Raw genomic sequence first — 23,340 nt, forward strand, 5'->3', positions numbered from 1 at the left:
AGTTAGACCAGGGGTCGGCACACTTTTGAGACAGAAGAGCCAATCCTGTCCCTCACAACAATAATATCTTTTAAAAATTTTATAAATGAAACTATGATAGTTTTATTTTCATTTTCAACTTTACTTCAGAGCCACATGTACGTACCCAAAGAGCCGCATGTGGCTCATGAGCCGCAGTTTGCCGACGCCTGAAATAGATCAACAAAAGAGATCAGAATATTTTCCCCCCATCCCACTTCTTTGGAATAGCTGCCAGAACATACTTCCAGAGACTCAGAGAAAGCTGAGGGCAAACCCCTCAGTTGTCCATCCCCTGAGCTAAGTGACATGCACCAGCTTGTGGTCCTGGCAACTGGATAGATGAAAAATCCTTGTTTCAGACAGTTGGATAGATGCAGGGGAATAATGTGAAGTGGAGCTTTGCATTGTAGCTGAACAGAAAGTGGACAGCGGTTAGTCTGTACCACTTGGGGTTGTACCATTTTTATTTCATTTAAATTGAAAACATCATAGAAGGGGTAGTATCCCTAATTTTAGCAGGCCCTAAGATATCAGTAGAAATAAATAAGAAAAAATAAGTGCTTTTTTTTTTTTGAGAAAAACATTAGAAGGCCATCAAGAAGGCAAATCTTACTTTCCTTTGATCCTATGTGAATTTTGCAGAGTCATAAAGCGTTGGATTCGGATGGTCTGTGAGAAACAACAGGATGAGTTTGAATGCCACTGTTATTAATATACCTTTTCTTAAAAACAAACTTGCTGACACTTGGGTGCAATATTTCAGGAATAAGTTCATAAATTCTGCTCGGGACCTCCCTGAAATCATTCTAATATTGTCCTTGGTCTGCACAGTTGGAGGTAGGTATAACTCCCTTTATTTGAGTTTATTCTATGGATATATCTTGTAAATGCCACCATAGAGAAATTTTTAAAAGTAGTGGTAATAGGAAATGAGAATTTTGTTCCTAAATTCATATCTTTGTCCTAAGGTTTTCAATCAAATGAATCCAACAATAATCTGCCCCTGAGAGGAAGCATGTAAAACCTGATCCATATTTTTCACTTCTGTGGGGTTCAAAATATTCATACCTCCTTACTTGCTAGGTCATGGTTAGATATAAGTGATGGGAAGAATTGAAGCAGATATGCAGACTATCAAGGGTCAGGGGTTTGTTTGTTTTTGTAACTGTATTATCATACACTATAATTTCATTCATATTTTAAAGTTAGCTGTCCCACTGCTTTCTTCACCTGAACAAAGAATTTTCAAAGTGATAGATCTTCTGAATGGCTCAGTCACTTTTTAACCACTTGGTAGGGTGTCCCATTGGTTTTGTCCAAATGATAAATTATGCCTAGCTCTACAAGAACAAAAGAACACTGTAGAAACCAAAAGAAAGCACTTTTTTTTGCATTCTTTGACCTGATTAGAAATTATATTAAAAAGCAGCAAAAACATTAAACTGAAAAAAATGCTGTGATATTGCTTATTGTACTTTGATAGCAATAATGATCAGAGTTAAATATTCATTATAGGCTTTCTAATGTGTAGTTGCTAACTAGTCATAGGCAGCTAGTTTTTTTTATTGGGTAAATTATTATAGCTGTTTCCTCATTGTTATCTTGGGAATTGGCCCGATTTCACTGAAGTTTAGTTATTTATTAACTTTCATTGCAGGATTGCTAAAGAAACTATATGGCACAGCATACGCAAAAGCTGCTATAGATATTTTAGTAGTAACCCAAGACCCAATGATTGCTAGCAATATTTACTAATGGTTCTAAGAAAATGAGATACTTTATAATGGAGGTCAAGCAGGAACCTAATAAGTTAACAATTACATTGATTCTGTGTGCTTAAGTGCGAGGAAGGGTTTCAAATATAGGAATATAGGAAGTAAGTAGTGGAACAATATTTCACTGTCCTCAGTAGTAAGAAATCAGGTCAAATTAAAGTTCTAAAAATGTGCTATTTTACTGCTTCTCAGTAAAGACTCTTTTTTTGCAGCATTTTTGAACTTACACTTGAAAGACTTTCCAGTTCCTCTCCCTGTGATATTATTTGTAATTGGATGCAGTTTTGAAATATTAAGTTTTACATCAGACCAGGTATGTACAGAAAATATGAGTATTTTGTACTATATCTAAGATTCATATAAATACAAAGATGGCTTTTGAAAATTTGTAAAACTACTACTGTCTCTTCACTGCTCTGTCATTTAATAGGTGGTTAGGGTATGAGTAACATCAGGCCAGATGTGTAGAAAAAGGAACCAAGTGTGAAAGAGCTGAGATCCAGCTAAACATAGTCAAAACAGAGCCTAGCTCTAAAAGTAGGTAGGCTTTTCAGAATGAGTACTTATACTGAGAGCATAAGTGGCTAATGAGTTTTTCTACAGAAGTCAAAAGCTTAGAAAAGAATTGGTTAACAAGATAGAAGCCCAGAGAGACTTTGAGCTGCTGGCATAGGACTCTAGTAGCAAGACAATTCTGACATTGAACCAATCTATGGACTCAATTAGGAGTGTTTCATAGGGTTCTCATTTGAATATAGGCTAGTCTCTAAGTATGCCTGCTTTAGAATACATCAAGAAATATAAATTAAACCTTGCATCTGGTGTTAGGAGCAAAGGGCCAGGCAAACTATAGACATAGTCAAGGCAGCTATAGTATTACTAAATAGTTGGGAATGATTGGAGTCAGGTAGAGGAGAGAGAATATACTTATCATAAGGGATATAGAATGCATTGCTGATACAATAAATAGTCCTTAGCCCAAGGGTTGGTGACAAACTTTTTCTATAAAAGTAAATACAGCAGATATAATATTTTAGATTATGCAGGTCATAAACTCTGTCACAACTACTTAACTCTGCTATTGTAGTTCAAAAGCAGCCACAGACAATAAATAAGTGAATAGGCATGGCTGTGATCCAATAAGACTTGATTTACACAAATAAGCATTGAGCCAGGTTTGGCTTAGAGGCCACAGTTTTCCAATACCTACTCCAGTCAGTCAGAATATGAATGAGAATGCGCGCGAAAATGATTGACTTTCCCAAACAAACTTAACCAGCAATGTAAAAATCACTTTATGGAAAACATATATTCATGCAAGCACAGAAGCAGATTACTACTTCATTTGTCATGAACAGGTTTTATAGCCATATGATTTTGATACAAAAACAATTTTAAGCACTTCTATAGCTTCACTATTTGTCAACTGTTCTTTAAAGCAATAAACCATATGTCAAAAACTGTGAAGGGTCTACAGTTTTACTCAGCTTGAAAGCTAATAAGTTAGCTGGCCACCGTTTTACGGTCCTGGCAAAAGGCATAGGACTCCTGGGCCAGCTAGAAAGTACTTTTTCACTCATCACAATAGTAGAAGCCAGAGTGTCAGCATTTCCTTGTGCCTCTTTCATGAGTCCCAATTCCCCCAGAGAGAAGCTAAAAGAGCCAGGGGAAACCTGCATACACAGGGTGTTGGATTATTGGAGAAGAAACCTTAGCTTAGAGAACCTGAATATTTTATGATGGGCAGTTAGCTCATCTGCCCTCTTGCCCAGAGGGAGACATTATCATTATTACACTGGACAATATAGTAAACCTGCCCCAAGCCCTGGAGAGAGACACCCACTGTATCTTCCAAAGCTGTTAGTCATTCAAATGTTCTTGGAAAGGTAGTCTGCAAGAAAACCAATCAGTACCTCCACTCGTAAGACATAAAGAAACATAAGAGACCATGGAGAATTGGCTCTCAAATGCAAAGATGTCACCTTATCACAGTGGGTACTCAATATTTCCTTAATGAATGGATGTTGAATGGATGCCCAAAATAAGGTTTACAAACATCAGCTAAGTACTTTATTGGGTTGTCAGAAAAGTCATGATGCATTTTGTCTATGTTTTTCAAAGATCATTTATTTATATAAAGAACAAAGATTAATCAATGATATATTGCCTGTTTTGTTCGGTAACATTTTGCCATCTTTCAGTCAGCTTCATAATTCCTCGTTCATAGAAGGCGTGTCTTTTTTTGTGAAAAACTGAACAAGGTGCTGATTTACAGCCTCATCTGAATTGAACATTATACCACACAAGGAGTTTTGAAGAGAACAACACAAGTGGAAGTCTGATGGTGCAAGGTCAGGCGAGTATGGTGGGTGTGGCAACACATCCCATCCCAGCTCCAATAATTTTTGACGGATGATCAAACTTGTGTGTGGTCTCATGTTGTTGCGATGGAACACAACTCCTTTACAATTAACAAGCTCTGGATGTTTCTGGATGATGGATTCGTTTAAACTGTCCAATTGCCAACAGGACACATTCGAGTTGATTGTCTATTTCCTTGATAGGAGCTCGAAAAACACAACACTTTTAAAATCCCACCACATTGAGAACATAACCTTCCTCTGATGAATGTCTGCTTTCGATGTCATTTGAGGCGAATCATCACATCGGGACCAAGACTGTTTGCGCACCACATTGTTGTAAACAATCCACTTCTCATCACCACTTCTCAGTTGGTTCAAAAAAGGATTGTTTTCCTTATATTTAATGAGCATTTTGCAGATGTTTATATGTGCTGTGAAATGAACTTCTTTGAGTTCATGTGGAACCCAAATATCGAGCTTGCTTATGTATCCCAGCTTCTTCAGGTGGTCGTGAATGCTTGAATGATGGATGTTCAATGTTTCTGCAATCTCTCGTGTCATATAACATGGGTTTGACTCAATCAATGCCTTTATTTTGTCATCATCAACCTCGGTGGGCCTTCCTGACTGAGGAGAGTCATTGAGATAAAAATCACCAGCACGGGATTTCGTGAATTATTGTTGGCACTGACATTCTTGTAAAGCATTGTCACCGTAAACTTTATGCAACTTTTCACAAGCTTGGCACACGTTTTTCCCTTTATGGAAGTAAGACAGTAAAATATGGCAAAAATGCACAGTTTGGACTTCCATCTTCAACTTGTTGTAAAATCTCCAAAACTCAACCAAATTGCTCAATTTTTTTTAGAATGAAGCTAGAACTGTCAGCTGTTAAATAACATAGAATAACATAGATGCGAATGACTCTAGTGCTTCCAAAAATGAGCTAGTGCCATCTGTCACATACATGCATCATGACTTTTTCAACAACCCAATATGATAAAAACCGTTATTTGGTTATTTCACGGACTGCATTAACTTCTCAATCTCTATCCCTGTATGTTTCCACAAACATCTTCTATATAAGACATGGCTAATTATTTGTGGTTTCTAGAATTTGATGTGATTGTGGATTTTGTGCATAATAATCTGTCTCCCTGAAATCTCTTTCTTCCTCTTGTATGCCTGAAAATCTCCCACATATTCTATAGTACCCATGTAAACGTACTTCGTACTTCCTATACCTGTTCTGTAAAAGAATAAAGTGGGCATAGAGATGTGCATTAATTTTCTGCTGTAATTGGTAATATTCTGATGGAAAATGATAAAAACTAACAGTTTAGAGTCTAGCACTTATTAAATCATGATGTATCATTTTTCTCCTTTGCTAGAGATAGGAGTGCCTGGCATGTATTCTATGGTAACAGGAGGATGGATAAATGAAAAAATGACATGTTTTTATATTATTAGATCCAAAGATATGTAGATGCCATACAATGGATAAATCCACGTCTTTATTTTGATTTGTTTATGCCAGTAGTTTTCTTCAATGTTGCATTTGACATGGATGTTTACATGCTCTACAAGTTATTTTGGCAGGTAAAAAGTATCCTTTTCAATGTCATTCACTCATGAACCACTACATTTTATCTATTTTCAGGTTTTTAAACATTTTGCTCCAAATTAGAAAATAAGGAAGACAGGGAAAAAGTACAAGGTGTGGAAGAAGTACATTCAGCTTTATATTTTAGTGAATAAACCATATCCTGGCAATTGTCTAGAATAGTGAAGACTCAGGAAGAAAATTAGAGGAAAAAGTAATTCTGAAAATCTGAGTGGCAGAACTTAATGCAAGTTATAATTTTAACTCCAACATGCTATAAGAGAGCTATTATGAAATATATTAGGTCCAGTAAAAGGAAATTATTGATAAAAGTCATGTTTTTAAATACCCACCTTCTAAAACTCCCACACTGACATGCAGAAGAAAAAACAGAAAAGAATATTTACAGACACAATTAAAAACCTAATTTACAAATTATGAAGCTTTTTTTTCTAATCATGTGAGCTTTGGACCTCATCAAGGATAGAACTTGAAAAATACTTCAGATCTTAAGCAGAGGTGCATTTTTTTCAAAGTAATAAAAATACTACATTAGAAGCAAAACTATTATGCTTGTGTCTGTTGGCTTGTACTGTGAATGTTGGCTGTAGGTAATAGGTGTTACTGAGACAAATATCTCATCAAGAGAAGGTTGTTTCAGGCTTCTTCACATGGCAGTTGCAGAGTCTCAGATATCAGTAAGAAAGGGCAAGTTCGAATTTGCCAGTGTTTTTAAGTCTCTACTTGCATGATATTTGCCCTTGTTCCTTTTAGCCAAAGTGAATCACATGACTCACCCAAAGTCAGTGTTGGAGATAACTACCCAATGGTGTGGATTCAGAAACAGAATTACTGCAGCCACTTTTGCAAACAATATACCATGTAGTTTATTGAAGCATCAACAACAGCTGTGTGGTGGAAGAATCAGGATTTGGGCCTTCCGACCCCTCAACCCTCGTGTCTCAGGGCCTAATTTTAGTGTGTTCCTTCAAACCGGAGTTAGTAATACAACAATCCTGACCACCAAAACTGTAAAATGAGAACTCAACCGCTCTAGAAGCTACTTATCTATAATGCCTTGATTTCTTTCACCATCCGGATGCTGTTGTCAAGCTTTATTCACCAAAAACACCCTCTCAGTAGCGCCAAACAAATATTCTGTCATCGTCCTGTTACCTCAAAGATTAGGTTAGAGATGTATGATCAAGCGACTGTATCAAACATCCCTTAGCACTGGCACCTGCATCCAGGCCTCCTGTCCTCACTCCCCAGGCCAGTCTGCATGAGTGTCTCTGTAAAAGTGAAAGAGCTAAACCATCAGAAGGAAGATGATTTTAATACTTTAGTTCTTTTGAATTCTTTTTTTAAAAAAACTGTGTTGCATTTATGTCTCTATTGTGCCTATAGCATTTTATGCCTCTTTGCATAGTAGGCTATGAATAAATGTGCACTAAATGAGAGAATGAGAACTGGTGCTTTTTCATTAAGGGAGTGCATGACTTTCCTGATATGTATTGTAGTAGCAAAACTGAGACAGGAACCTGGGGGTGGGGGGCCATTTGATTCTACTTCTCAGGAGAATTGTTATAAATGGGAGTGATTGGTACACTGCTGGCGGCTGTGTTTGTTGGTAAAATTTTTTGGAGGGTAGTTTAGTAATATTTATAGAAGGCCCTAAATTGATGTTTCTTTAATTTTACTTATTGAAATTCTAAAGAAATAATTAAGGATGTATGAAAAGGGTTGGTCCAAGACTCATCTTTTTTTATATTGCTGTTTTTATGTAATATTGGCAGTAAGAACATTTTTCAACATCATCATGAAATCCTTACAATTATTTATTTTATTTTATTATTTTCAATTGAGATAATTGACATGTAATATTATACTAGTTTCAGGTATACAATATAATGATCTGATATTTGTATATATTTCAAAATGACCATCAAAATAAATCTAATTAACATCTATCACCTCACATATTTACACATTTTTTATGTGTAATGAGATTTTTAAGACCTACTCTCTTAGCAACTTTCAAATATACGATAGAGTAATATTAGCTATAGTCACCATGCTGTACATTACATCTCATGATTTACTTATATTACAACTGGAAGTTTGCATCTTTTGACCCTTTCACCTACCCTCCACCCTCAACTTCTAGCAACCACCAATCTGTTCTCTATATCTGTGAGTTCAGGTTTGTTTTGTTTTTCTTTTAGATTCCACATATAAGTGAGATCATGTGGTATTTGTCTTTCTCTGTCTAACTTATTTCACTTAGCATAATGCCCTCAAGATCCACCTATGTTGTCTCAAATGGTAAGATTTCCTCCTCTTTTAAAGCTGAATAATATTCCATTGTGTGTGTGTATGTGCGTCTGTGTGTATCTCACATCTTCTTCTTTTTTTTTTTTTTAGCTAAGCCATCCTGCCACCTGTTGGCAGCTCAGTGGCTGCTCAGCTCAGGCTGGGACTCGAACCAGTGACCCTGTTGCTCAGAGCTCGCACTCTTGAGTGAGCTCTTAACCAACTGAGCCACTTGGCCAGCCTTTCACATTTTCTTTATCCATGAACCCATTGATGGACACTTAAGGTTGCTTCCATATCTTGACTGTTGTTAATACTGTAGTGAACGTGGGGGTGCTGTTCTGAATTCTTATAGGTAGCTTCAGGCACAATCGCCACATTTTTCCAAGTCCATTTTGGAATAAAGTCCTGTTAAATGGCCACCACAGGTAGAATAAGAGAGAGTAGAAGGCAATGATGGGACATTGGGAAGGAAGAAGGTAGGACTGAGGGTTTCAGTCCTAAAATAACAGAATTTCCCTTCCCATCTTTTTTTTAATAGTCCTCTGCCATTTCTCTACATTATTTCTGTTCTCTTATTTTCTCTTTCTCTTTGTCATTTATTTGTTTTTTGTCACTTATTTTAAAACTTATGTTCTTTTTTCTATGTTAATAGGCTATAGGCTATGCCTCAGTTTCTATGTATAGTTGAATGTGTATATATGTGTGTATATGACATATATGAATGTACCTTCACATGTACATATTTATATTTCATGGTCTTATCAAAAAAATAAAATTCATTTTTAATTATAACATGGTATTTCTTAGGTCTTAAGAATCTCATTGCAATATTTGCCCTTTATTTCCAGAACTGTAAGCACATAGTTGATAAATAAGATAACTTTAAATTTCCCTTGACGGATTGAGTATGATTATACATCTTCAATAATCTTAATTATCTGCTTTTAAAAATGGAATACCAAGGCAATCTGATTTTTCTATCCGTAAAATTGCTTTGCAGATACTTCTAATTACAATTCCTGGTCTTTTGATAAATTACTCCTCAATTCTTTGGTATCTGGCATCGGTGAATAAATTAAAATTGAAAAGCACCCCGTGGTTATTATTTTCAGCTATCCTTGTGTGTTCAGATCCCATGCTGACTGCAGCTTCTATAAGAAACCTTGGTAGGTATATTTTTCTCATTTTCTATATTTAAAACATCCTATTCTGCATTTAACTTGTCCAGTTTTAAGATCTTTTGTTTACTGTATCTTTTCACAACATGAAGTGGGATACTGGGGCGTTGGGGATTGAGCATAAAAATTCAGGTAGTAATGCTTAAAACAGAATGAAATGGCAGAGATGGGCTTACTTATTATATATTTTTAAAATCTTACATCCAATAGTGGACTAGAGTAGGACATCATTTGAAATCCTTGACTTTATACATGGCGCTACCTTGAACCAACAGGACATATGCAATGTATATTGCATATACATTGTGGTGACATTTCTATTGTCCAACACCTCTTTTCCTTTGAAAACACTGTCATTAAAATAATGCCATTTGTAAGAAAAAATTGATTTGCCTTTGAAGTCATTGTCACCATTCAAACCAAAAGCCCGAAGAGTACAAAACAATAAAATCATTAATCATACAGTGTTTTCAGTGTGTACTATTTTAGGAGAAAGAAATACATATTTAAAAGTAAAATACCAAGTCAATGTAATGCACTGAAAATCCAAGAGCCTCATTCTAGAATTTGTTTTCCTCCAGTCACTTTTTAATAATGAGTACTAGAACATTTGTTTTAGAATGGAATTTTAGTATGCCACACTTGCAGATGTGTGCATGCAGATACACACACTTTATATTTTATGGCCAGTTAAAGGGGAAAGAGCTATCTGAGGCAAGCCGAAATAGAGTAGGGGAGACACATCAAGTGTATCTATGTGAATAAAGGAAAGCCAAGTCTTCGAAACAAGGAGATCAAGGTTGTGAGGTAAGCTCCTAACCTCGCCTCTAGGGACTTTGTCAGTGTCAGCCCCTTTTCTACTCAAAAGATTTGGGGGCATCCTGTGCTACCTGAGAGCATTCCATGCTTCTCTTAACTTTATAATCTGTTAATCTAGTTAGTATTCAACTGATTTCCTGGCCTGCCATTATTGAATTTAAATAACTTTTTTGGATTAATTTGCAAGGTTATTCTTGGCAATTTTTGGCCATCTTGCCATTACTTTTAGAATTTTGTTTTTCTCCTCACTTTATATCTTATTAAAAATATTTTTGTCTTGGAAATATTTTTGCCCGAATTTTAAAAGCAAGATTTTCATATTTTAAAGTTTTATTCTCAAAAAGAAAAAAAAGAGGAGGAGAAAAAGAAGGGGAAAAAGGGGGCCAAAAGGGAGGAGGAGGAGGAGGAAGAGGTGGGGCGAAGGAGGAAGCGGAGGAGGAGGGGGAAGTGGGGGAGGAGGCGGGGGAGACAGGAGGAGGACCCACGAGCCAGCATTAAAAGAACGTGCCAGCTCAAATGGGGCGTCTGTCCACCAACATTCACATTGTCTTGAGCTCTTTATAGTCTGTTGACTCCTCTTATGCCCCCATTGCTATTATTTATTTCCAAATGTTCACATTTGGTTATAGTTCCATTTTCTAAAATGGAATAATTATACAACAGTATCAGTTAGGTTTTTCTGAGTAAGGAAAAAAACTCCAAAACATAGTGGCTTAAAACAACAATTATGTACTATTTCTCATGAATCTGGCAGTTCTGATGACATGGGCTGTGCTCTGCTGATTTTGGCTCAGCGAATGAATCTACAGTCATCTGGAGGATCGTCTGGAGGCCAAGTGACCTAGGATGGCCTCAAGTAGGAGAATCCACCTTTCTTCCACATATTTCTCACATTCATCCAGTAGGGTAGCCAAGGAAGTCTGCCATGATGGCCACAGCGGTCGAAGAGAGAGGAAGCAGAATTTTTTCTCAAGCCTCTGCTTGCATCAAGTTTTGTAATAAAACAGACTAGCTGTCTGAAGAAAGAAACTAGGAAGTCTTGCAGCAAAGGGCATATGTACAGAGACAGGTGAAGAATCGGACCATCAAGGCAATTAGCTTCCATAAAAACAGACTGCCTTGGTTTTCTTCTCTCCCAACAGCATACTTACTGTAGTAGGTTGTGATCACAACTATAGCATGATTGGTTCACAAGAAGGGCTTTTACCATGTAATAACATTTCCTTCCTATGAGAATTTAGAAAATTATTAAAGATGTTCAAGGTTATAGTTTTGCCACTACAGGAGCATTTAATGGCAGAGAAAAATGATAACTGATGGATATCTAAACTTTGAATATCATCATAAATAAAAGAACGTTAAGATGGAAGTAGATAATATCAGGGTGCTCTCCATTCATGGACCTTGATTTCTAAAACCACTGAAAAGGAATGTATGGGAAAATCCACTTCTATTATAGTGAGATTATCTGGACAATTGCCTTGATCTTTTGCTTAGGTAGTGTTATGAAGCTTTGGTGTATGGATTTACATTATCATTCCATCATGTTTTTGATCTTGCCTTAAATACATGATGTGTGTATTTAGTATATAGGCCAAATCACGGAATTTTAAAAAATAATGAATTTCATGTTTTCATCTGTGTTTTGAAACAGGAATGAGAGCTCGAGTTGATTATCTCAAATATATAAACCATAATCAAGCACAGTTAATTTGGTACCTAAATATGATGGTCTAGGCTTAACTTACAGTTGACAAGTAATTAAGTTTCCTTGAAGAGTTTTCAAAAATGACTAAAGTTTATTTAAGTATGTAGAGAAAGTATGTGATATAAATCCATAGCTAAGAACTTTCTTCTACTTGCCAATAAAATTTTAACCTTTAATATTAATGAAGATTTTCCCACATTAAAGAAAATATTTTCCCTTCCATAGGTCTTTCTAGAGACCTCATCAGTTTAATTAATGGAGAAAGTCTGATGACCTCTGTAATATCTTTTATTATGTTTCATAGTATTTTGGATATTAACACCAGCCTGAAAAATAATAACAATTCCTTAGGTAAGGGTCTATGTTTTTTTTCTTAATTTCTTAAATTGGCACGTTATGTTTTCCAAAAGCTGACATGGATTTTGTAACATTTTACCATAAATTATGCTTGTATAGCACAGTTGTGAGTATTATTGTAGTGATTTACCTTTTACAAAGCACTACAAAAAGCACTACAAATTCATTAATCCAACAATTATTTATTGATATGTACTATGTGGTCGTTCCTACCCTAGGCCCTGGTGATTCAGCCGTGAACACACTAGTACTTACTTTCATAGAGCTTGCCTCGTAATTTCGATAATAATCAATGAAACAGAATTTTGTGTTTGTTTAGGTCTCAGAGGAGTAAAACTTATAAGCAATCACCCTATTAAAATAATAATGGTAGAAACTACAATAATAGAAGCTCTTCTGTAGGAAGAAGAGAATAGTGAACTTATTTTGTTACCCTTTAGGACTTTCTCCTAAGTTTTAATAGCTTTGAAAGAAAAATTTCCCTTAAGAAAGAAACTTGATAAGATTAACCAATGTTTTATTTATATGTCATTGATATCAATTGACACAATTGAGAATCAATAATTTTCATAGTGATCATTATTTTTATAACTTATGCAATTATTTAAACAGTTATTTTATCTTTGAAGTTAGCATGTGTTTTATAAGAGGGAAAAACTAAGAAGAGTTATTGCTTGAGAGTTCTTACCTTTTCCAAACATTTTATTGATTAAAAGCTATTTTCCTTTCTTAAAGGAGAAAGCAGCTTTCAAACTGGGTCTTCTAACTCCAGTTCCCTGCACTCTTCTGAAACCAGAGTTGGCCTCTGTTGTTTCAGTTATACGAGGTGCTGGAGTTCCCAAATTATCACTGTGGCCTAGAACAGAGATGGCATAGAGGATTGTTCGTGAAACTCTCTTCCTATGTTCATTTCACACTATCCCTGCAGATGTTAAATCTTTCCACTTGGCAAATGTAGAAACCATGGCTCCTTTTCAGCCAAGGGAATGAGGCTAGGTTAAAAGAAGTCTAAATCGCCTCAGTACTCTTAATAGTGCCCTTCCACCATTGGACATCTATGGACAAGGATTCATACAGGAATTTTTTTTCTCCCTTCATTTTACCAGCTCAGAGCACAGTTCTAAAAATTTCCTCCCAATTTAGCCTTGTTTTTTGTTGTTGTTGTTGTTGTTGTTGTTTTGTCATGGTCGCTGTTTTCTGCTGCTCATTCTTTGTTTCGGTTTTGTTCTTACTCTCCACCTATTGCAGTTGGAGTTGACCCTTCAGGTTTTCCTGACCCAAGAACCCACTCTTATTTATGATTCAAATTCTGTTCCTTAGTTCCTCACTCTGTAAAGGTGGGGAGGACTTCCTTACCCACTAGCGTGCTTGATTCCAGCAAAGGAGCATATCAAGGACTTAGACTTCCTGTTTTCTTGGGAAGGGCATCACAATCACTATAGAAAGCAATCTGGCAAAATATAACAATATTAATAAAGAGCCAACTATCCTTTAGTGCATAATTCCACTTCTGGGGCCTAAAAAAGTAATCAGAGAAGTACAAAAAATTTATGTACAGAAATATACACTGCATTGGTATTTATCAGGGTAAAAACTGGAAAGAATGAAATGCCCAACCATAAGGAACCAGTTGGTTTTACAGGCCAGGATAATATAGGAGTTTACTCAGTTGGGACCCAAAGGTGCTCCTTTTTCTATATTTCCTTTATGTTCTACATTACATCTAGAATATAAATGCCATGAATTTAAAGACTTGCTATTTCTTATTCATTACTGTATCTCCAAAATTTATTACACTGTTTGGCGTGTAAAAAACACATATTCCTTCAAGGGGACTGAAAAAAGTTCTTAAACTAAATGAACTGAATTTTACAAACTTAAGTGTGGTTTGCAGCATTTGAACAGAAATGTTTTCAATTTAGGAATAAGAAAACACCCTACATCTATCCAAAATGCAATGAATGCATTATTTTTAAAGATAATGACAAAAAGAAAAGTTGACCCAAAGTATCACTTAAAATTAAGAGTAAGTTCTATTAACTGTTTCTGTTTACTTTTCTTTCTTGCAGTCCAGAAAGTTGTGGATGAAATATGGACATATTATGTAGCAAGTTTTTTATTTGGAATTCTAAGTTCAAAACTGATTCAACTGTGGATGTCTGCTGTTTTTGGTGATGATGTCAATCACATAAGTCTCAGCTTTTCGGTTTTGTACCTCATCTTTTTTATTTGTAAGTGAGGGGCCTATGCCTAAAATTAAGTGACATAAAGAAATTCAGAAAAAAGATATCAAAGATAAAAATTCAAAATAAACATACCAGGCAAAAGTTAGTAAAAACAAAATTTCAACTGGTCTAGAAGGAATATTTTTGTTAAAATAATATAGCAAAGAGATAAAAAAAATAATGAATACTATACAACAGAAAACAATATGCCAAAATACATAAATACCATTATAAAAGACAAATAAAATTGGCAAACTCATAATTGCAATGAGATATTTTAGCATGCCTTTCCCAAATAACTTCATAATCAATTTGACACAAAATTATTATGCCTATAAAAAGATTTAAATAAAAACTTAAATGTGTGATTTATTTTATATATATATATATTTACCTCCAAAACAGAATACATATCCTTTACATATAGCTGTAAACCATTTACAGAAATAAACTAGACTACAAGAACATTTCAATATAATTCCAAACATTGCTCAGCCATAATGCACTTAAATACTAACTACAAAAGGACGGTGTTAAAAAATAATTCTAACTGCCTGAAATTTAATGTGCTTCTCTTGGTAACTCTATGATAAAAAAGGAAATGAAAATACAAATTACAAATCTAGTAAGGCTAAATATTAGAAAATCTATCACTATTATTAATCCATTTATGACCACTCCCTTCTCACAGAAATATGGCAGGTTTTGATATTTAGCCATATCACTGTTTCCTGATACAGCCTCAGAATCATAGTTAACCCAGCTTTTTAGACAGCTCTACAAGTGATTTGGAGTTGGCATGTGTGATAATACTAGTTACCAACTTATACCATGTCTTTCCATTACTTTTAGGAATAAGACAATGTTGCCTATTTTCATATCTATGATTAAAAGTAGATCTGAAGGGCCAGCTGAGTGGCTCAGTTGGTTAAGAGCTTGCTCAAGATTGCGAGCTCTGAACGACAATGGTTAGATGCCAGGCCCAAGCTGAGCTGCTGCTGAGCTGCTGTTGAGCTGCTGCTGAGCTGCCACTGAGCTGCCAACAAGTGGCAGGATGGCTCAGCTAAAAAAAATAAAAAAGTAGATCTGGAAGCTCTAGCTAAAACAATAAGGAAAAAAATGTGTGTACATATTTTGAAAAAGAAAATGGTTACATTAATCACAACAATTTAGATTACATAGAAAACCCAAGAGAATTAAGAAACTAAACCAGCAAGGCACTTTAACAGATTGATAGAAGGTTAATATACAAAAAAACAAAAAAAAAACAACAAAAAAAATCAAATCAGTAGTGTTCTTATAAGCCAACCATAACTAGTTAGAAAATATAATGTTAATTTTATTCTCTTTACATTGACAAAAAGTTATAAAATTTCAAGGAATAAATTTAACGAGAAGTTTGGACCTAAATAGAAAAACTACAAAAGTTTACTGAGTAGGATAAAATTTGAATAAATTGAGACAGGGAAAAACTTCTCTTTGGAAGTGCTAGAGTAACACAGGGTTCATTCATTATTTTCATGTCTGAGGAAAGAAAAGCAGAACATAGGATCGTGAGGTTTCCTAACTAATCAGTGAATTAAAGCCAATTAATTATAATGTAGTGAGGTTACAGGATCAAGTTAATGAATTAATAGGCAGTGAAACAATGATCAGTCAATACCAGTACATTCATCATGTACTCCTTTGTATATACCTAAATTCTTACAAAAATATATTCCAGCAAATATAATTTTCTCTAGCATCATTTAGTAAGTGAGCATTACCTCAATACGAAGGGTTATACCCAACAGAATAATTTTAAACTTTGAGTCAAGATGCCTCAATAAACATTTTAGAAAGAAAACTTCTAGGATAGAAATTCATAAAAACAAGATACAGAGTAAATACAAATCTAACACAAAAGGATTTTCACTCTGTCCTGGCTTAATGTTTATATTGTTAGCATCTTTGAGGCAATCATCATAAATGTTTTTCAAATTTTACCATTACCTAACAAGATACAACAACTAGCCCAGGACTTGATCTTAAAGCACCTATGTCTACAGTTCCCTCTTCTTTCATGATTTAAAAATGACTTACTAAAGTGTTAGTTTCTGGCTGAGGTACCATTTCTGGCCAGGACTAAAATAAAAAAATATAAAACTGTAATTTTTCATCTCTAAAAGGGAAAACTCAATAGTGTAATAATGATACTAATTTCATCAAATTAAAATGTATCATGATCTGAATCAAACAATGATAAAATTTGGGAGGATTTTGAAATTTTACAAAACAATTTTTAAAGTTTTTCTAGGAATATTAATTGTAAGAATAAGCAATACAATTTTTTAAAAAGTGGATAACCTCCCTTACTAGGTAGGAATTAAACATTTAGTAAGCCTACAGTAATTAAAATACAACTGTTGTAACAAAGGAATACAAACTAAACCAAAGAAACAGAAGGCATACATATGGCAATTTGATAAATATGATGATATGATAAAAGTGGCATATCCATGAAGTTCTTTAGTCTTAAACCAAAAATTTTTATTAACTAGAACAATGTCTGCTAAACAGTAAGTTTGTTTTATTAAAGAAAGAAGCCCATTACAGAACTGTATTACTGTATAATCCCATTGTAGTTTCTTTTGTGTGTGTGTGTGTGACTTTATTGTGTATATGTATGTTGGATGTATGTCATGAGTGTTCACTGGGTACTCCATTCTTCTCAAAGATCTTTATCCAAGTATATAAAATTCCCAATTCTATAGCTTATGAAAATCCAAAGATGATCTTATGATTTTTAAAAGTTTCTGGAGTTTCCTTCCTCATGATCTCTGCTGCCTGCTCTTAAATATACCACAGTTTCTGCTTCTTTTTTTTTTTTTTTTTTAGCTGAGCCATCCTGCTACCTATTGGCAGCTCAGCGGCTGCTCAGCTCGGGCTGGACTCGAACCGCTGTTGCTCAGAGCTCAAACTCTTGAGCGAGCTCTTAACCAACTGAGCCACTCGGCCGGCCCTAGTTTCTGCTTCTTAGTAAATTTTATTGAATATAGAGACAAGGAGAGTTCACAGGGAAAGTTACATTATGTAGTTCATAGTCCTATGAGATCCAATGGCTACTCCTCTTTCCTCACTTTTCCATGCATGTTCCCTGCTTAATTTTACTACTGTCTCCAATATATAAATTCATCAAGCGTCCTTTAATGCTTGAAGCTGCCCTTTGGGTACCATTCTCTAGTCTCAATTAGTTTATCAAATTATTTATTCTAGGTGAATATAATCCTCTCCCTAATAGAAATTCCAATTAAAATTTTCTTTAAAATTATACATGAGGTAGTGGCAGTGGCATTACTTGTATTCTTTTTTATTTTAATTATATATAAACTCTATAATGTACCATATTATTTGAGTTTTTCACAATGATAATATACTAGTTTCATAAGCTACGGGGGCTCATGCTGGAAGCTAGCTCTCTACGAGAACGACTTTAAAAAATACGCCACAGTTCTTTAGGCTTTTCAGTCCCCTATAGTAAATGCACCAAAACAAAATTAAACTAGGGAAGTACATTCATATTGTTGTTTTCCTGGCTCATCTCCTTTAGAGCTGTCACAAAGTCAAACCATATCTATCTCCTACTGTCTCCCAAAAAGAAGGCATATGGAGTAGGCTAGTCCTTAAGGAATTTATCAGTGTACTTCCCTTTTCATTCAGCCAGTGCCTCTCTGAAAAACTTAGACCTGTAGAGGGTGCTCTAACCTCACTAAGGCCCACGAAGAACTTTATGAGCTCCGTATTGATGCCAATGATCTGAAGCCAAAGCAGTGTAAGGATGTCCATCCAGTACACACTTAACTACACAGTCGTGTGTGGATCTGAGGAGGAAGAAGGGTGATACGATAGGCGGTGGTAATAACTTGCAATATTATTCTGTTGAAACCAAGTGGATCAGCCTCTCTATAAAGTCACTGTACTATCAAGATATCTGATATTTTCATCCCTGGTAAAATGTGTGCCACAGTTGATGTTAAATTAATATTTTATATTTATTTATTTTTAAAACTAGGTGAACTAGCTGGAATGTCTGGAATATTCACAATGGTCATTATGGGACTTTTTTTAAATTCTACAAGTTTTAAACCAGGAGTTGAAGAGTTGCTTCTGGTGTAAGTGGCTAATACATTTTTACTTTCTTTCATACATTAGAAGCTATAATATCATAATAATAACTACAACTACATCTACATGGTCAAAGAAAGATGCTGACTTGAAAACTACCCAACTTAAAAACCCTGCTTAAAATCTCTATTGCCTGTGTCTTCTACTCCTTTAATTTTAGGCAAAACTTGTAACTTTACCTTGAGTTCACATTGGTTATGTTTTTCCACAAAGTCCCTCAAACTCCTAACCATCTACTCAGTCATTTCCAGTCTAATCAATTAGACAAGGCCAGAAGTAAGGTAAGGCAAGTGAGGCATTCACTTCTGGCACAAAATTTAAGAGGGTGTTAAAAAAACTCAGTAATCAAGATAAAACAGTGTTTTAATGCAATATTTTTGTTTTGGAAATTAATGTAAAAATCCACGGTGAAATTATAGAAATTTTAAATTAAGATAAGATAAATATTGCTGATAGTTTCTTTTGCTTCAGGCTCCATTTATGGCTCAGCATGGCCCTACTACTAGAGTGGAGGACCAATATTTTAAGGACAATTAGAAGATCAAGCTAGGGCAGTTAAAGAGCACAGGCAGTGTTGTAAAAGAAAGTATGGCAAACTAAACATAAGCAAGACTTACATTTAGCAGAAGTGTACAAATTGTTCTGTGCTCAAGGGCACCCAGCTGAGGGGTGAGTGGAATCTGTGTCAGCCTAAAAGAAGGGTGCTTTCTATAATGCTACACTACAGAGGGTAAGAACTTGGCCTACATTATACAACAGCAACATATACTCATATGTTAATGGAGGCCCTAAAAATGATCAATGATATTTGGAGTTTGGGAGGGTGTTATATAGAAGATAAAATAAATTCCAAAGTCAGAAGCTTAAAAATACAAGATCCTATAAGATTTCGGAGCACTTCACTAAAATTGCATGTCAAATACAATGAAAGACAATTGTACTAGCAGCTAGGCAGAATTAATTGGGCCACGGTTGTAGGGAGAATTAAAAATGTTACACAAGTGTTCAGTTATATCTATGAGAAGTGATTCTGAAGATTCCCTTCACCTCCTTGCTCTAACTGAAAGCTGGATCTCCCCTGAAGACATACTTGCCCTGCATTCCTTACAAGTCATGGTATCTTTCTCACCCTGGTGCTATTGAGGCTAGAGTTTAGGTAGGCTCTATACCTCAGTTATTTCTGTATTCTTCTTCCTCCTCCTTCCCCAGAAGAACCTAATTTTGAAGCTCACGCCATCACATTATATCATCTGCCACCTTCTAGAGCCCTGAGTCACATGCTCCATATTGTGAAGATTTTGGCTCTTTCTCACTGTGACTCTCTCCAACATTACTCCATCACCATTTTAAGTGACGTCGATCAATACCCACACAGGTGATCCTTCTACTTCCTCATCTTTCAGTTCCTGGAACCCCTCTCCTCCTATGAGCATGTCCACCACTCTGCTTCAGTTTATATGGTCATATAAATAACCACTTCACAATCTCAACTTCAAGAATCTTAGTATGTAAAATATGATATGTACCAGCTTCTCTTCTCCAAGATAGTAGAAACCTAAGGTAATAATGATAAATCCTACTACATCCTACAGCCACCTACAGCAGGTCCATGCTTTTCTCTGAGAGGTGAGACAGCATCTCCCATCTTTTCAGCTTATATCCTCTAGGACCCCAATTCTAACAATCCTGCAAACACACCGAGACTATAATGCATTGATCCTATGATCTTTTACTAATTCTCACCTGCCTCACTTCCTCTTTACCCAAATGACTTATTTTGTTTAAAATCATCTCATAGCTTCTTACCTCATTTGGCTAAAGTCAAAGTTGTTTTAATGGCAAACAAAGTCGTATGATATGTCCTTCCATTACCTCTGTGATTCAGTTCTACCACTCTCATTCTCACCCACCCTGTCCTAGCCACACTGATCACCTTGCTTTCTCAAACATGCCAAACATGCTCTTATTTGGGCTTGTGTCCTAGTGTGTCTGCTCTTGAAATGTGCATCCTCTATATACTGGCATGCTTCCCCTACATACGGGCAGAAGTGGCTGCCTCACTTCTTTATGCTTCTATTCATGTAGCGCCTTGAATTTGATGGAGACTGATTCCTTAGAGGATTTGGTTTTCTCCTCATTAGGTTTTTCTCAGTTTCTACCACATATGAAAGGTGTGGTAGAATACCACAAGACAAAAGTCTTGACAACTTTTCAATATTTGTGGCTTAATTGATTTGATCACATCTTATGCTAACTAATGAGACTGTGATTTTTGGTATTTGGTGGCATTTTTCCACAGTGTTAAGGAGAACTTTTTGTTACGTAATTGTTAAATGAATAGCGAAATATGATAGTGGATCATATTCACCATTCACTTGATTGAATTGTCCTACTCAATGTTTACAAGTGATTTCCTTAATTATATGGGTAGGTGGGAATAATGTTTTGAGGAATTTTTTGGGGGGCGTGATGGAGGTAGGGAGTGTCCAACAATTGGATTTGCTTTTGATAGGGAAGTCAAAAGGAGGATAAAAATACAAAAATTACATAATTGTCATAAAATATATCTTAGTGTGTTTTCCTCCAAATTAATGTTGGATGCAATATTTAACTCCAGAGGATAACAGAATTTAAAGTATGGCCATACATATACACAAAGGGGATGACAGCTCTCAGTCTAGAGTAATCAGCCTAAGTTCAGCCACAGCAAAAATATTTTGAATGATTTGACCTAGTATTTCCTAGGCTAGAATGTTTTACATTGAATTTTTCTCTGATAATGCCTAAGTATTTGTATCTCTCAAATATAGTTCAGAAACAGAGATTTCTGATTAGTGTAACAGAGAAAGGCTTGCTTTTAGTATTGAATTCATTTTCAAGCAAAAGCAGTATTCTGGAAGAAGAGACGAAAATGATCTTTAAAGGGTTTCAGGGACAGCCTGGCACCGTACGGGTAAAACCTTCCTCTTATAAAATTGTGCTCATGTGCCTTTTTAACCTTATACATTAATTTTGTTATAAATCTGTGGACACTAGAGATATGAAATATATAGAAAGATAACAAGAAGTAAGTTTTAAATAGCCTCCTAGAGTCCCAATACCCAAACATGACTGATATTGGTATTGGAGTGTGCTCTTTCAAACTGCTTTGTATGCAGCTGATGAAAACATGAGCTCTGAGAATGATGAAGAGCTTTCCTGGGCTCTGGAGCACTTGAGTAAGCACAGCATCACAAATCCCCAACGAAGACTCTGCAAAGGGCATTCATGTGAATAAAAGATTTATCATATCTTCTAAGTGCTTGCTACATTTTAGGCAAAGGCTTAATTCTATCACTATGTACATCAGACTGGCAGTTCAGTATTTCCTTTCAAAATCAATAATTTTAGTACAAGAACTTCAAAATCAGTATTCTCGAGTTCTATGAACCACGATGACTGAAGGAGTTCTAAAAAAATAGCATAACTACAACCTAAACACGTCTTTCAAAGTCAATCCCAAAAGAAAGACACTCATTTACATTCAGTGTAAGCTGATTAAAATTACTTTAGAATTATTTGGTTACTTGACTTAGTGCTCTTTTCTCTCAGTGAAATAAGCCCCTTGAGTGTTGATAGTTTATTCATCTTTATTTTCTTGATAATGCCTAGCACAATGCCTCACTCATAGATAAGCTTTGCAATAAATGTTAGATTAATTAACTATAACTATATTTAATTTTTTTTCTGAAAAATGCAGATTCTGGAATTGTCTGTCATTTGTTGCTTTTCTCATGGTGTTTACTTTCACTGGACTTCTAATTCCTGCACATACATATTTATATATATCATTTTCTGATATATATTATTCATTAAATATCTACTTCACACTTGCTGTTATAAGGTAAGAATGTCGTTTGAATTTTTCTATTTATAGGATATTGAATAAACCCAAAGATATTCTTTTAAATAATAAAAATGTTTTGTTCCTTAGAATGAAAAACTGACTCTTAAACCTTTTAAGGAATCATTAGCAAATTAGTTCTTAGTATTTTTTTTTCAGTTTTAACTGCATTTCAAAGCAATGCAAACCCTCTATAAAAGTTTTGAAAATTAGAAAGAAGAGGCAACCAACGCAATGGGAGGAGATATTATCCAAAAATATATAAATATATAAATATCCAAAATATATAAAGAAGTGATACAATTCAACGACAAAAAAAATAAGTAATCCAATTAAAAAATTGGCAGAGGAACTGAACAGATAATTCTCCCAAGAAGACATGCAAATGGTCAACAGAGATATGAAAAATGCCCAACCTCACTAGCTATTAGGAAAATGGAAATCAAAACCACAATGATATACCACCTCACACCTGACGGAATGACTATTATCAACAAGACAAGGAATAACAAGTGCTGGAGAGGCTGTGGAGAAAAAGAAACCTTCACACTGTTGGTGGGAATGTAAATTGGTGCAGCCACTATGGAAAACAGTATGGCGGTTCCTCAAAAAATTAAGAATGGAATTACCGTATGACCCAGAAATCCCTCTTCTGGGTAGCTACCCCAAAAACCTGAAAACATTTATCCTTAAAGATATATGTATCCCTATGTTCATTGCAGCATTATTCACAATGGCCAAGGCATGAAAACAACTGAAGTGTCCTTCAAAAAGATGATTGGATAAAGAAGGTATAGTACATATATTCAATGGAATATTACTTGGCCATAAGGAAAGATGAAATACTACCATTTGCAACAACATTGATGGATCTTGAGATTATTATAAGCAAAATAAATCAGACAGAAAAAGTCAAGAACCACATGAC

The 23,340-nt window shown here is 35.2% G+C and overlaps 1 protein-coding gene across 1 annotated transcript in view; it reads left to right on the forward strand.

Moving 5' to 3' along the window:
• Nucleotides 1–707: 707 nt before the first annotated feature.
• Nucleotides 708–23,340, forward strand: part of SLC9C1 (solute carrier family 9 member C1) — a gene marked incomplete at its 3' end in the record, with an annotated part of 41,178 nt that continues 18,545 nt past the window's right edge. The window contains exons 1-8 of the mRNA XM_019652229.1: nt 708–858; nt 2,009–2,109; nt 5,630–5,758; nt 9,079–9,244; nt 12,009–12,134; nt 14,210–14,371; nt 18,417–18,516; nt 22,269–22,412. Coding sequence (XP_019507774.1) covers nt 708–858; nt 2,009–2,109; nt 5,630–5,758; nt 9,079–9,244; nt 12,009–12,134; nt 14,210–14,371; nt 18,417–18,516; nt 22,269–22,412 — 1,079 coding nt within the window. The remainder of the gene's footprint in view (nt 859–2,008; nt 2,110–5,629; nt 5,759–9,078; nt 9,245–12,008; nt 12,135–14,209; nt 14,372–18,416; nt 18,517–22,268; nt 22,413–23,340) is intronic.

The sequence above is a fragment of the Hipposideros armiger genome, unplaced genomic scaffold (genome assembly GCF_001890085.2).
Source record: "Hipposideros armiger isolate ML-2016 unplaced genomic scaffold, ASM189008v1 scaffold_176, whole genome shotgun sequence".
Taxonomy (NCBI): domain Eukaryota; kingdom Metazoa; phylum Chordata; class Mammalia; order Chiroptera; family Hipposideridae; genus Hipposideros; species Hipposideros armiger.